The sequence below is a fragment of the Chiloscyllium punctatum genome, chromosome 10, assembly GCF_047496795.1.
Source record: "Chiloscyllium punctatum isolate Juve2018m chromosome 10, sChiPun1.3, whole genome shotgun sequence".
NCBI lineage: Eukaryota > Metazoa > Chordata > Chondrichthyes > Orectolobiformes > Hemiscylliidae > Chiloscyllium > Chiloscyllium punctatum.
Genome location: NC_092748.1, coordinates 11,213,467 through 11,227,335, shown reverse-complemented (window position 1 = coordinate 11,227,335; position 13,869 = coordinate 11,213,467). Strand labels below are relative to the sequence as shown.

The 13,869-nt window shown below is 42.6% G+C and overlaps 1 protein-coding gene across 2 annotated transcripts in view; it reads right to left on the bottom strand.

Annotated features, from left to right (window-relative positions):
- The window catches only part of fastkd2 (FAST kinase domains 2), a 34,128-nt gene that overhangs the window by 15,083 nt on the left and 5,176 nt on the right, over nt 1–13,869 (bottom strand). For both annotated transcript variants that reach the window (XM_072578517.1, XM_072578518.1), the window contains exons 3-6: nt 12,458–12,561; nt 7,361–7,469; nt 4,908–5,031; nt 499–638 (exon numbers count right to left, since the gene is read on the bottom strand). In XM_072578517.1, coding sequence (XP_072434618.1) covers nt 499–638; nt 4,908–5,031; nt 7,361–7,469; nt 12,458–12,561 — 477 coding nt within the window. The remainder of the gene's footprint in view (nt 1–498; nt 639–4,907; nt 5,032–7,360; nt 7,470–12,457; nt 12,562–13,869) is intronic.

Below are 13,869 nucleotides of genomic sequence, written 5' to 3'. Positions count from 1 at the left end.
ACTCTTCAGAGGGTCAGTGAGGACTTGTTTGGCCAAAGGGCCTGTTTCCACACCGTACGGATTCTATGAAACCGAGCTGAAAACAGTCTGCAGGTTTTTCTGGGGAACTGAAGGAGAAGAGGACAGTAATATTCCGTGTAGATCAGAGTTCACCAGAGCTCTTGCTTACTCAAGATCTTTTCTTTCAACCTGTGGTTTTGACAGTGATCAGTAGGATTGTAATCGCTTACTTTCTTAGCTGCTGGAGGACCTGCAGTTGTCAGTCACTGTGGCCCAGGTAAGGTACATCACAAAATCACACAGCACAACATTGTGGGCCAAAGGGCCTATCCAACGCTGGACTGTTCTATATTCTAGTCCTGCCGCACCGTTGACAGTCCTGACCAGTTAGCCATACTCGCCTGCTCTTTCCCCGCAGCCCAACATATTTGTCCTTTTCGAAATCTGTCCAGACAACAAAAGATGGATCCTCAGACTCAGCTCTTGAAGTCATCTCACCTGTTTAACCTGCCAGATCGCCAGGCTGGACAGCACGTGGTTGCCTATCGCACTGAGTAGGGTGGGGTTGCGGTACCAGAGATCGTTGCACGACTGCAAAATGTGTACGAGGCGCCAAAACGGGATGCTGTGGATATTCTCTGAGGGAACAACATGGTTCAAACTTGGCAAAGTGAAGTACTCTGAGTTTTTCTCTTTTCAAAAAGTCACAGACAAGCTACCAGGTCTGCTGGAATTACTCACTTTTCTCCATCACAGTCCTGGCAGCCTTTTGCACATGATCTGTTTTTCATGCTTCCCTCTTCTTCTGGTCTCCTTGAGACACTTCTTTAGTTTCTTTCCTTGCCTTGTTTATTGATCTATTGATTTATTTTGTGAATGGAAGTCCCTGAAGTCAAGTGACAGCTCAGTGTAAGAGTTTCAGTTTGCCACTTAGTCTACAGAGTGGACACTCTTCACTAATGCTGGTCGTCTCTCTCCACAACAGGACTAGTGCTGGAGCCCTGTGGTGGTCAGGGAGCCCTGGCCTACCCTGACCTTGTTTAGCAATGACCATTCTCACCATGGTCCAAACACAATGCTGGCCATTTGACAGATTGGAGTTTGTCACAAGGAACTGGCTCATGACTTCCCATCATTTATCAGATGTGTCGGGGAGTGATACTTGTGAGAACAGGAAGACAAGGAGTGTTCTTGGACTGAGGGTTTCTTTCAGTGTCAACAAGATATGTGCCATATGTCAAATGCACAGCATAAATTTAATAGGGAAAGTGCTGCGCAATCATGACCCCATTAATGGCCTCTCTTGCCTGGCACTGTCATCCCCTTATTCCTTTAATCTGTCTGGCCTTCTGCCTTATCACACACATTCCCCCTTACCACCACTCTGGACTTGTTTAAAATTGGTTAATCTGTGTCGAGAGGTCACTGATCAGGAAGGTTAACTTTGCTCTGGGATTTTTGCCTGACCTCACGAGTATCTGCAGCAGTTCCTGTTTTGATTTTGGTAATCAACTGGTGACAACAACCACATGGCAAAAACAATTGAGATCTGAATCTCCACTGGGGCTAGTAACACACTGCATTAATATAACACCTTTACTGCAGTAAGGTGTCCCAAGTCGCTTCCCACTGACAAAATCTCACAGCGAGAAACACAAGGTTCAGGTGGGGCAAAGAAAATTAGAGATGTACAGCAGATCAGAATTGGAGGCAGCCAGAGATCTGAGAGTGTCTTGGGGCTAAATGGGCTTACAGAGATAGGAAGGGCAGAGCCTGTGAAGGATGAGAAATCCCTCCATAAAAGTTGTTCTCCGGCTAGTATCAAAAGTGGGTGCTGCCTCACATTTAAATTGCCAACACTTTCTCGTTTTGTATCGACTGAACAAAGGACCACAATAATGAATTCCACTCTAGACCAATAAGCAGAGAATCCCAAACCAGTAAACCATCCCAGTCACTTGTACCAAACTGAATTACAGAAGTGAACTATAGACATTTTATGCATCCAATTTTAAATGTCCTTGCCTTTGAGCCATTAGTCAAGGGTTTAACTCTCCGCCTCATCAAGCTGAAATCAAAACAAGAGGCTGACACCCCTGGTGCTGTAATGAGACAGCACTGAACTGTTGGAGTGCTACCTTTCACATCAGATGTTAAATCGGGGCTGCCTGCTCTCTGTCCTGAATATCTCAGGGGATAATCCCAAAGAAGAGTAAGGGAGCTATCCCAAGCATCCTGGTCAACACTTATCCCTCAACCAACATCGAAAAAAGAGATTTGTTGGTCATTACCACTTCAATGCTTGTGGGAGCTTACTGGGTGCAAATTAGTTACCGTGTATCTGATATTTAAAGAATTTCTACACTTGAAAAGCATTTTGCTGACTCCAAAGCACTTGGGATGTCCTAGACAAGAAAGGCACAACATAAATGCAAGTCGAAGAGCATGGTGCTGGAAAAAGCACAGCAGGTCAGGCAGCAACCAAGGAGCAGGAGAAACCGATGTTTCGGGCATAAGCTCTTTGTCAGGAATGAGGACATAAATGCAAGATTTCCTCTCAGGAACTGGATGCTTTAGCACAATCATAATACAGTGAAAAATCATGAGAAGGGAAAGAAAGGAATACTGATAAGGTAATGTGAGCTCTACAAACTGACCTCCAAGCAATAAGGCACACAACAGTTGTGAGAACATACAGGTGGTTAACAAGTAAGGAGCAGAAGTAAGCTATTTGTCCCGCGAGTCTGTTCCACCATTTAATAAGATCATGGCTGGTTAACTCCATATTCTACCAATACTCTCTCGTTCCTCACTTTCTAAGAATCTATGTCTTCAAAATATTCAAAGGCTCTCCTTGCACCATCTTTGGAGGAAGAGACTTTCAAACACTCATGCTGAGAATTTCACCTCAACTCTGCCTGAAATTGGGAGATTGCTTATTTTTAAACTACCAACTCCTCATTCTAGATTCTCCCGCAACAGAAAACATCCTCGCCACATCCACCTGTGAACATCCCTTAGGGATTTTAGATGCTTCAAACAAGTCACCTCCAAACTCCAGTGGATCCTGTCCAACCAAGTCTCCTCAGCCAACCTGCCTATTCTAAGTATTAATCTGGTAAATCTTCTTTGAACTGCACGGATTTCTGTGGCATACCACTCACAACTTTTGCCAACTATTTATTCCTATTCGCAGCCTCCTGTTAGCTATCTGTCTTTTATCCTTCATCAGCTTTTACCTTCCTTGAATGTGACACCTTATCAAATACCTTCTGGTATTCCTCCACAGATTGTCGTTTATGCACAAAGAGCACCAACAATTTGGTGAAACCTGATTTCCCTTTCACAATGTTGACTCTGCCTGATAACCTTGCATTTTTTAAAGTGCCACAAATCTTTAATAGTAGCTTCAGGTCTTCTCTCTGATAGATGTTAAAAACTAGCCTGTCATTTCCTGCTTTTTATCTGCCTCCTTTCTTGAGTAAAGGAGTAACATTTGCTACCTTCCAATCAAATGGAACATTCCCCAATCTAGGAGATTTTGGAAAATTAGACCCAACACACTATCTCCCAATGGTGAAATATGGAACTCATTAGGCCACAATTTGTCAGAACCATTTCCCTGGATTTATAGTTTTCCTTAATACCCCCCTCCCTGCCATTTCCCAAACTACAGCTATTTCCACAATGTCACTTAGATCTCTACTGTGAAGACTGATACAAAATACATTTTTAATTCAGCTGCCATCGCCGTATTTTCCATTACTAACTCACTGTCTACTGGACCAGCATCGACTTCGATTGTTCTTTTCCTTTTCAAATTCCTATAAAGACTCTAACTACCATTTTTAATATTTTCAGCATTTCTCTTTCATTATAATGTTTCTTTCCTCATTAAGCATTTAGTCACTTTTCGCTGACTTTTATACTTTGTCCAATATACTGACTTGCCACATATCTTGGCAGAATCCAATGCTTTTTCTTTGTCTTTTATAGTACCTTTACCTTTTGTTTAGTTAATCACAGATGATGGTCCAACCTTTGGAAAATCTCTTTCTTTTCAGAATGCATTGATTGTTAATTCTGAAGTATCAAATATCTTAAATGTTTGCCACTGTATCGCTATTAACCTATGTCCGATCCTAATTTGCCAGTTCACTTTATCTAGTACTACTTCCATGCTCTCGTAATTGTCCATATTTAAGTTTAAAATACTAGTCTTCGACCCTGTCCTCTCTCCTTCAAATTGAAGGAGAAATTCAGTTAAATAATGATTGCTGTGACCTAGGAATGCCCTCACTTTGAGATCATTAATGAACTAATCCTATCTTGTTGCACGATATTAGGCCTACTCTCTGGTCAGCTCCAGAATGTGCTGCTTTAAGAAACCGTCCTGAACTTCTTTTCACAGCTACTTTCGCCCCCTGATTTTTCCAGTCTATATGTCAACAAGACTTCACAAGTCGGAACTGGAACAGAGTTGGGCCTGAGCATTCCCAAAGCTGGGAAACACTGGAGGAGGAGTTCTTGCCAATTATCTGAAAGCCATTCAAACCTAAAGATTTTTAAAAATATATGGTGCCTGTAATGTAGCAATAATATCCCAGGATGTTTTGTAGGAATGGCAAACAAAATCTAGTGCTAAGCTGCAGAAGAGGAGATAGGAAGTGACCAAAAAATGAGTTAAAGCGGGAAGTTGTGCATGAGGGAAGGTTTTCCGGAGTCCCCGAACTCAGCAGTTAAAGGTCTGGCTGCCAGTGTAGAGCAATGAAAATCAGGGGGGCACAGAAGGTCAGAATTGGGAGGGTGCAGAAGGCTTGAACAGTTGTAGACTGAAAGTGGTTACAGTGGGACAATGGAGGTCATTGGAAACAAGGGTGAGAATTATAAATGCAAGGTTCACTTACCAATAATCCTGTAACTGCACGCCTCTAGGAGTGGGAGTGACCGGTAGTCCATAACTGCCAAAGTGACGAACATGTACTGACAGTTGGGAAGGGTGAACTCATTCAGCAAGGAGAGTGCTTTGTTCTGTCAAACAGAGAGCAACAACCTTTAAATAACTTTTCTGCAGCCCGAAACTAGTTTGCATCTTAAAACAAAGCACTGCTACATACCTGAATTGCAGCCTCGAAATTGCATTAATGCTATCCAAAGCAGTATTTACAGTGAAACAAACACAGTAGTCACTGTGTGTTCTGTAGCATCCCTTGCATAGCAGAACAGAACTGTCACCATCACTGAAACACTCCTTGACCAGTCAACTGCTCGAGGTAGTTCTGCCATTCAGCTAGATCGTGGCTGATTTGTGTCTTAATGCCATTAACCGACCTTGGTACCGTATCCTTTAGTAGATTTACCCAACAGCAGTTCACTAACTATTAATCACTCCAAAGCACATCCGGCTGGTCTCCCTGTGTGAATTTGAGGTCATTCAACACTTTGTTGCCTCTGTTTTAACATACACTCAACACTCCTGCACTCGTTGACTCACATTGATACAAGCAAATGGCGATTTCAAGAACTTCACCCTTTTTTTCAAATTCCATCAGGATCTCAACCTTCTACATGTCTGTAAACTCCTTCAGCTCCATAACACTCGGAGACATCTGCAGACCTCAGATCCTAACCCCTTGAGTGCTCCTAATTACAACTGCTCCACCACTAGAGGCCCCGCCATCAGCTGCTGAGTTCTGGAATTCCCTCGAACCAAATTTTCCTATTGCAGACGTTGCTTAAAATCCACTTCTGACCAAGCTTTTGGTCACCTGACCTAACCTCTCCTGTTATGTCTTGGTGCCATGACATTGTTTTCCTATGTGCCGGCTGGTGTTGTTAATCTTTGGTGGTCACAGTTAGCCCCAGAGCCTCATGGCTTGTTGGAGGGCAGTGGGAAAGAGTTCCAGATTTCCACTGCCCTTTGGGAATCTATTGATGAGTGGAACTGCTCAAATTGATCTACCACATGCTCTGCCCCCATCAGATGGGACAGATTCTCCCGATCCAATTTCACCATCTTAAGCAACTCCGTTAAATCACCCCTGCACCTTATAGATTCAAGTAAACATAAGCCTATTCCATGTGATCTTCCTGACGAAGTAACCCTTTAAATCCTGTTAGGATTCTGGTCATCCCTGGAAGGATCGTATATTCTTCTTGCGGTGCAGTGCCTGAAACTGTACACTGTGTTGCAGGTTGGTTTTTACTAGAACTCGAAACAGTTTCATGGCTTGCTTTTGTTTCCTTTGCCCCACCTTTAGCTTGCAAAGCAATTGACTCAGACGTCCTCTGGCAGTACTAATATTTCTAGGGGCCAAGACGGCACAGTGATAATGTCACTGGATTCGTTCACCAGGGATGGTCTATAGATACAGGTTCAAATTCCAACCAGTAGTAGGGGGTGGAATTTAAAATTAATATAGAAATCTGGGATATAAAGCTAGTTATCAATGAATTGTTTGATTATCTGGTCCACTTTAGGAATTTGCCATTCTTACCCAGTCTGGCCTACATGTGACTCCAGACTCACAGCAGTGTGGTTGGCTCTGAACTGCCCTCTGAAATGGCCTAGCACCTGTGGGTAGGCAACAAATGCTGGCCTTGCTAGTGACGTCCACAGCCCATGAGAGATGTCAGTGCCTGAACCTGTGAAACGGGACATGACTGTCAATGAAAAGCAATCGCAACTCCAATTCTGCAAGCTCCCACTGCCCTGGCTCACAGTTTCTTGTTGAAAATGGTACATGCCAACCCAACGGAATAGATGTTGCTTCGAACAAGTTCTTCCCCCCCCCCCCCCCCCCCACCCAGTGGTTTCTGCTTCAGATGTTTGGTCATTTTCTACACTCCTCAAAGAGGGAGTGGTATGGATGGTACAGGTTGCCCTCCCAATTCCTTGCTTCCATCAGTGAAATAACAGGGGGCATCATACAGAAAGGCCATATCACAAAGACTCATAGATATGTACAGCAGGGAAACAGACCCTTCGGTTCAACTCGTCCAGGCCAACCAGATATCCTAAATTAATCTAGTCCCATTTGCCAGCATTTAGTCCATGTCCCTCCAAAGCCTTCCTATTCATATACCCATCCAGAGGCCTTTTCAATGTTTTAATTGTTTCCACCACCACACTTCATGCTCCACCAAGATATGGCTCTGTTCCTTTCCACAAAAAGCCAGTCTCCATCAAAATGACCATGGTGCTGTTGGGTTGTTGGAGATTGGTCCTATATATGACTTCAAACCAATGCAGTTTCCTCTGAGGGGTAAACCATCACCTCCTCAAAAGGCAAGCAGGCATGGATAGCAAATGCTAGCCTTGGCAATGACACCAACAGCCCAAGAATTAAATATAACTTACCTCCAGCTTTTTCTTTAGAGGCAGTGGGGCACCTTGACCAATACATCTCATCATGGTCTGCAGGGCCATCACTCTCCTGATCGCTGGAATGCGTAGTTCTACAAGAAGCCTATCAGGACACAACACCAAACATTGGTTCGCATTCTTTTTATAGCAACATAAGGAAAAGGTGAGAATTAGGCAGGTTGGCCCCTCAAACCTGCCCCAGCACTCAATGAGATCATGACTGATCTTCTACCTCAACACCATTTTTCCACAGAATCTGGATATCCCTTGATGTCTTTAACACCTGGAAATCTAGCCATCTTTGTCATAAACGTATTCAATCTCTAAAGGTTTACTACTCCTCAAGTGAAAGAATTTCACCTGATCTCCATCCCGAACAGCCTATCCCTTACTCTTGGACTGCGTCAGCTGGTTCCAGGCCCCAGCCAGGAAAACATACTTCCTGCATCTGCCCTGTTGACTCCTGTGAGACTTTAGCATGAGACCACCTCTCTACTCTCAACTCTACAGAATACAGGCCCAGTCTGCTCAATCACTCCTTGGAGGATAATCCTGTCATCCCCGGTATCGGTTCTCTGCATCCCATCTATGGTAATTATATCCTTATTCAGGTAAGGAGATGAAAGGAAGGAAATAAAAACTGACTCAAAACTTCATTGCTTCGAAATTTCACTTCCACTCATTCGGTGTCTTATACTGTCTGGCTTAGCGGAATGAGTTGTACATAGTGTTGGGATGAAAATTATTGCAAGCCATTCTTGCAGGAAGTACAAAGTTAAAAATCACACAACCCCAGGTTATAGTCCAAAGGTTTAATTGGAAGCACTCGCTTTCGGAGTGCTGCTCCTTCATCAGGTGGTTGTCTGGTGTTGTGTGGTTTTTAACTTTGTACACCCCAGTTCAACACCGTCATCTCCGAATAATGTCTGGAAGTAGGCAGTGTGCACCAGGGAAACTGCACACTCCCCGTCTCTCAACATCCATCCATTAATATAGAACTAATGCATTACAAGTGTGAGTTACTCGCATGGAATCTCCCAAACTCTCCTGCATTTGGTAAGAATAACAGTTGATGTCGCCACGCGATAATTCAGATCCCAGAATTAAATTTGACTGGAGGATTTTTATATTAATTTCAAGTGGTTGTTATTTTTCACTGAAACATAAGCACACAAAGTTGCGGATATGTATAACAAACATAATACACAAAATACATTTTTAAAATGAAACTAAACAAACTGACCAAGTTAAATGTAACAGTTTGAAAGATTTCAAAACAGAAGCCAAAATCCCATCTATGACCCCACACCATTACCTCTCACTTAATCAAAATCCAGATAAATTTTCCTTCCCCATCAAATCTGTAGATTTGACTTAACTGCTTCTTCTCATACTCTGCCTTGTGAGCTGCAAAGTCTTATCCTTGAATACTCTCACAACAGAGAGCTTACACATTCTCAATTTTGAATGGCGAATGCAAATTTGTAGCGGTACACTCCTGGTCTGGAAGCTTCACAAATTACACTCTCTCACCGAGGTAACCTCTTTCCTTGACTATTGTAAACAATCCCCTTTTTTCTAAAATGAGAGTATACTTGCATCTGACTTCAGTCAGGCTCATTTTGAACTGAACCCAAATGCCATTGAACTATTTTTTAAAAATTGATTGTTAGACTCTGCTAAAGCTAATGAGGTAAGATTTTATCGGTCCTGTTGTAAACACTCCCCCAGAACATCAATAAACTTCCATTGAGGTTCCAGGGTTTGTTGAAATCACTGGCTTTAAAATCACGTTTATGCAAAGACTGATCTCATTACTTTTTAAATGCCTTCACAGAAATATTCCTTCAACAGCTATATTGCAATTGTTTGAAAAAAAAACACAAATCACAAACTCTGATCGCACCCATCAAAAGAAAAGAATGCCATGCCCTTGTGCTGAAGCTGTATTATAAACGGGGTATTACAAGTAAAGGAGCACAAAGCTAACCCAAGGATAGTATTCTCACCTACAGGTGGAACTGCACAGAACTGTTAAAATGAAAGATAGTTTCTACTGTTTATTTATACTTGGGTTTTAAAATACATCTTTCTATATGAAGCAATTGTAAGTGCACTGGAGAAAGTGAGGAAAAAGTGACAAGGGTGAGACTAGAACTAAGAGATGCAACTCTCAGGAAATAGCTAAACAGGCTGGGCTTCCTCAGTTTCAAAATGAGGCAGCACCGGTTGAACTGTTAGATGCTTTCAAAATTACAATAGGATTTAGAGTCATAGAACTGTACAACGTAGAAAAAGACCATTCAATCCAACTTGTCTATGCTAAACAGATATCCTAAATGAATTTAGTCCCATTTGCTAGCATTTGGCCCATATCCATCCTAACCCTTCCTATTTATATACCCATCCAGACGCCTTTTAAATGCTGTAATTGTACTAGCCTCCACCACTTCCTCTAGCAGCTCATTCCATACACACACCACCCTCTTCATGATAATGTTGCTCCTTAGTTCCCTTTTAAATCTTTCCCCTCTCACCTTAAACCTATGTCCTCTAGTTTTGGACTCTGCTCCCCTGGAGCAAAGACCTGGGTTATTCACCTGTGACCTGTACCCCTCATGATTTTATAAGTTTCTGTGAGGTCATCACCCAGCCTGCGACGCTCCAGGGAAAACAGCCCCAGTCTATTCAGCCTCTCCCTATAGATTGAATCCTCCAACTCTGGCAACATCCTTGTCAACCTTTTCTGAACTCTTTCAAGTTTCACAATATCCTTCCTATATGAGGGAGACCAGAATTGCTCACAATATTTCAAAAGGGGCCTAACCAATGTTCTGTATAGCCACAACATGACCTCTCAACTCCCATACTCAAAGCACTCACCAATAAAGGCAAGCACAATTCTGAAGGGTGATTACAGAGAGTTAGGCAGGAATTTAAAAAGGAGGTCCTCAAGGGTAGTAATATCTGGAATACTCCCAGTGCTACAAGCTAGTGAGGGCAGGAATGGGAGGATAGAGCAGATCAACGAGGAGTTGGTGTATGGGAGAAGGATTCACATTTTTGGATCATTGGAATCTCTTTCGGGGTAGAAGTGGCCTGTATACAAAGACGGATTGCACCTAAATTGGAAGGGGACTAATATATTGGCAGGGAGGTTTGCTACAGCTGCTCAGGAGGATTTAAACTAGTAAGGGGTTGTTGGGGGGGACACCCACGGAGATAGTGAGGAAAGAGATCAGTCTGAGGCTGATACACTTGAGAACAGAAGTGAGTCAAACAGTCAGGGCAAGCGGGGACAAGGTAGGACTAATAAATTAAACTGCATTTGTTTCAATGCAAGGGGCCTAACAGGGAAGGCAGATGAACTCAGGGCATGGTTAGGAACATGGGACTGGGATATCATAGCAATTATGGAAACATGGCTCAGGGATGGGCAGGACTGGATGCTTAATGTTCCAGGATACAAGTGCTACAGGAAGGAGAGAAAGGGAGGAAAGAGAGGAGGGGGAGTGGTGTTTTTGATAAGGGAGAGCATTGCAGCTGTGCTGACGATACAGGACATTGGTTAGGCCACTGTTGGAATACTGCGTGCAATTCTGGTCTCCTTCCTATCGGAAAGATGTGAAACTTGAAAGGGTTTAGAAGAGATTTACAAGGATGTTGCCAGGGTTAGAGGATTTGAGCTATAGGGAGAAGCTGAACAGGCTGGGGCTGTTTTCCCTGGAGCGTTGGAGGTTGAGGGGTGATCTTATAGAGGTTTATAAAATCATGAGGGGCACGGATAAGGTAAATAGGCAAAGTCTTTTCCCTGGGGTGGGGGAGTCCAGAACTAGAGGGGCATAGGTTTAGGATGAGAGGGGCAAGATATAAAAGAGATCCACGGGGCAACATTTTCACACAGAGGGTGGTACGTGTATGGAATGAGCTGCCAGAGGAAGTGGTGGAGGCTGGTACAATTGCAACATTTAAGAGTCATTTGGATGGGTATATGAATAGGAAGGGTTTGGAGGGATATGGGCCGGGTGCTGGCAGGTGGGACTAGATTGTGTTGGAATATCTGATCGGCATGGACGGGTTGAACCAAAGGGTCTGTTTCCATGCTGTACATCTCTAGGACTCTATACCAAATACCTTGTTCACTATGCTGTCAACCTACAACTCTACTTTCAAGGAACTATGAACCTGCACTCCAAGGTCTCTTTGTTTAGTAGGACCTTACCATTAAGCCTTGACATGACTTGCCTTTCCAAAATGCAGCATCCCACATTTAATTAATTAAACCCATCGGCCACTCCTCAGCCTACCGGCCCATCTGATCAAGATCCTGTTGTACTCTGAGATAACCTGCTGGGCTGTCTACACCACCAATTTTGGTGTCATCTACAAACATTATTAACCATTCCTCCTATATTCACATCCAAATCATTTTTATAAATAACAAAAAGAGGTGGACCCAGCACCAATCCTTGTGGCACACCACTGATCACAGGCCTCCAGCCTGAAAAGCAACCCTACACCACCACCATCGCCTGTCTACTACCTTCGGTCTAGTTCTGTATCCACTTGACTAGTTCGCCCTGTATTCCATGTGATCTAACCTTGTTAACCAGTCTCCCACGCAGAACCTTGTCAAACACCTTAATGAAGTCTATATATATCATATCTACTGCTCTGCTCTCATCAATCCTCTTTGTTACTTCTTTGGGTAGATGAAGAGAAGATGTTGTCACTTATGTAGGAGTTCAAAAATATGGGCTATAAACATACAAGAGTTTTTATCAAATTCAATGGAAAATTCAGAGAAAAATCCTTTATGAGGGAGTTGAGAGAATGTGAAACTCACCATCATAGGGGGCTGTTGAGGTGAATAGCATTGATTCATTCAGGCAGAAATTAGACAAACACAAGGTAGAAAGCATTAGAAGGAAATACTGACAGGGTCCTTTGTCTGGATGAGTTGGGCTGAATACCCTGTGTCTGTGGCGTAAAGGTTTTGCAGAATTAAGGCAGCATTTCTAAAACATGTACTGAATCGGGGCAGTTATGCAGAGCAGGTTGAGATGGTAGATTCATGTGACATTGCCTTACCTCAGGCCTACTCGCAATGCGTTTACATTCCTGCTGTCTTCCATGTTCTTCAAACAACTGGAAAGCACTGAGAGGGCTCTCTCATCAAATTTGTTCAGACGCTCCTATAAGACCACAAACAGACCAGATAGGTTACTGCAAATGCAAGGTGAACTTACCTTCTCTATTTTTCAATTATACTCCCCAGTAGTAAAGCCCCACAGTTTGGTTTCCTTTCTCATGGCCTTACTGGCATGTATCACTAATTCTTGTTATTTGTCTATTTGGAATCCCAGATCCTTTGGTTCCTCTAACTCATTTAGATTCTTATTTTCAAAGTAACTATTGACCTCTTTATTGTTCTTACCAAAGTGAAATACTGCATGCAAGTATGTGTTGAATTTAGTTTGCAAATTGTATTTTCTAGTCAACCTGTTCAGAGATGTTATTTCACAGCTCTGAAGCAGGTGGGACTTGAACCTGGGCTTCCCTGTCCAGAGGTATGGACACCACCACTGCACCACATGAGCCCATCATTTACAGATTAAATGCCAATTGTGTTCCTAACTTCTGGTCTCATCAGTATTGACCATCTCGATCACGCTGTCATACCACCTCCTGACGATTTTGGTGTTAACTGAAATTTTAAAATTGCGTTTTTCATTCCAAAGTCAAAATTATTCATTTAAATTGTGAACAACAGTGGTTCCAGTCCTCATCCTTATGGGACCTAATGTTCCCCTTCAGCCACTGTGAACACCTACATTTTATCACTACTTGCTGCCAGTTCAGTGCCCAGTCTGCAACTTACCACTGAACCCACATGCACTAGCCTTATTAATCAGTCCACGATATAATGTTTTCCCAATAACTTTTAAAAGTCTAGATACGTGGAATCCACTGCATTCTCATCAACCTTCTCTGTTGACTTTTCAAAGAATTCAATGTGGTTGATCAAATAAGCTTTTTCATTTTGCAAGCCCTTGCTAAAATTCATTGTTGGTTTCCAGGTGATTCCCTATTTTCTCCTTAAATAAGGATTTGGTTATCTTTTGTACTAATAATGTTAATCCAACTGGTCTATAGATCCCAAAACATGCTGTAAATGTTCGATAAATAATGTGGCTACTTTTACATTCTGAGCTACCATCCCAAACCTTAAATCAACAGATATAAATGTTCACCTGAAAGGAGAAGAAAAAGCATTCCAGTACTGCTTCTTCCTGAAGCAGTTAGGTATAGACATTTTAAAACTGACTGGAGTAAAGATATTCGGGGAGTTAGATTTATTTCCTTATCGAAAAAGCGACTGATTAAGTTCTACACAATTTCTTCAAAGGATTTCTGTCCTTTTATTCAACAGTGTAATGGCAGTCTAGGGCAGAAACCCATATGAACTAAATCAGGTGAAACTACCACCTCGCATATTCCCC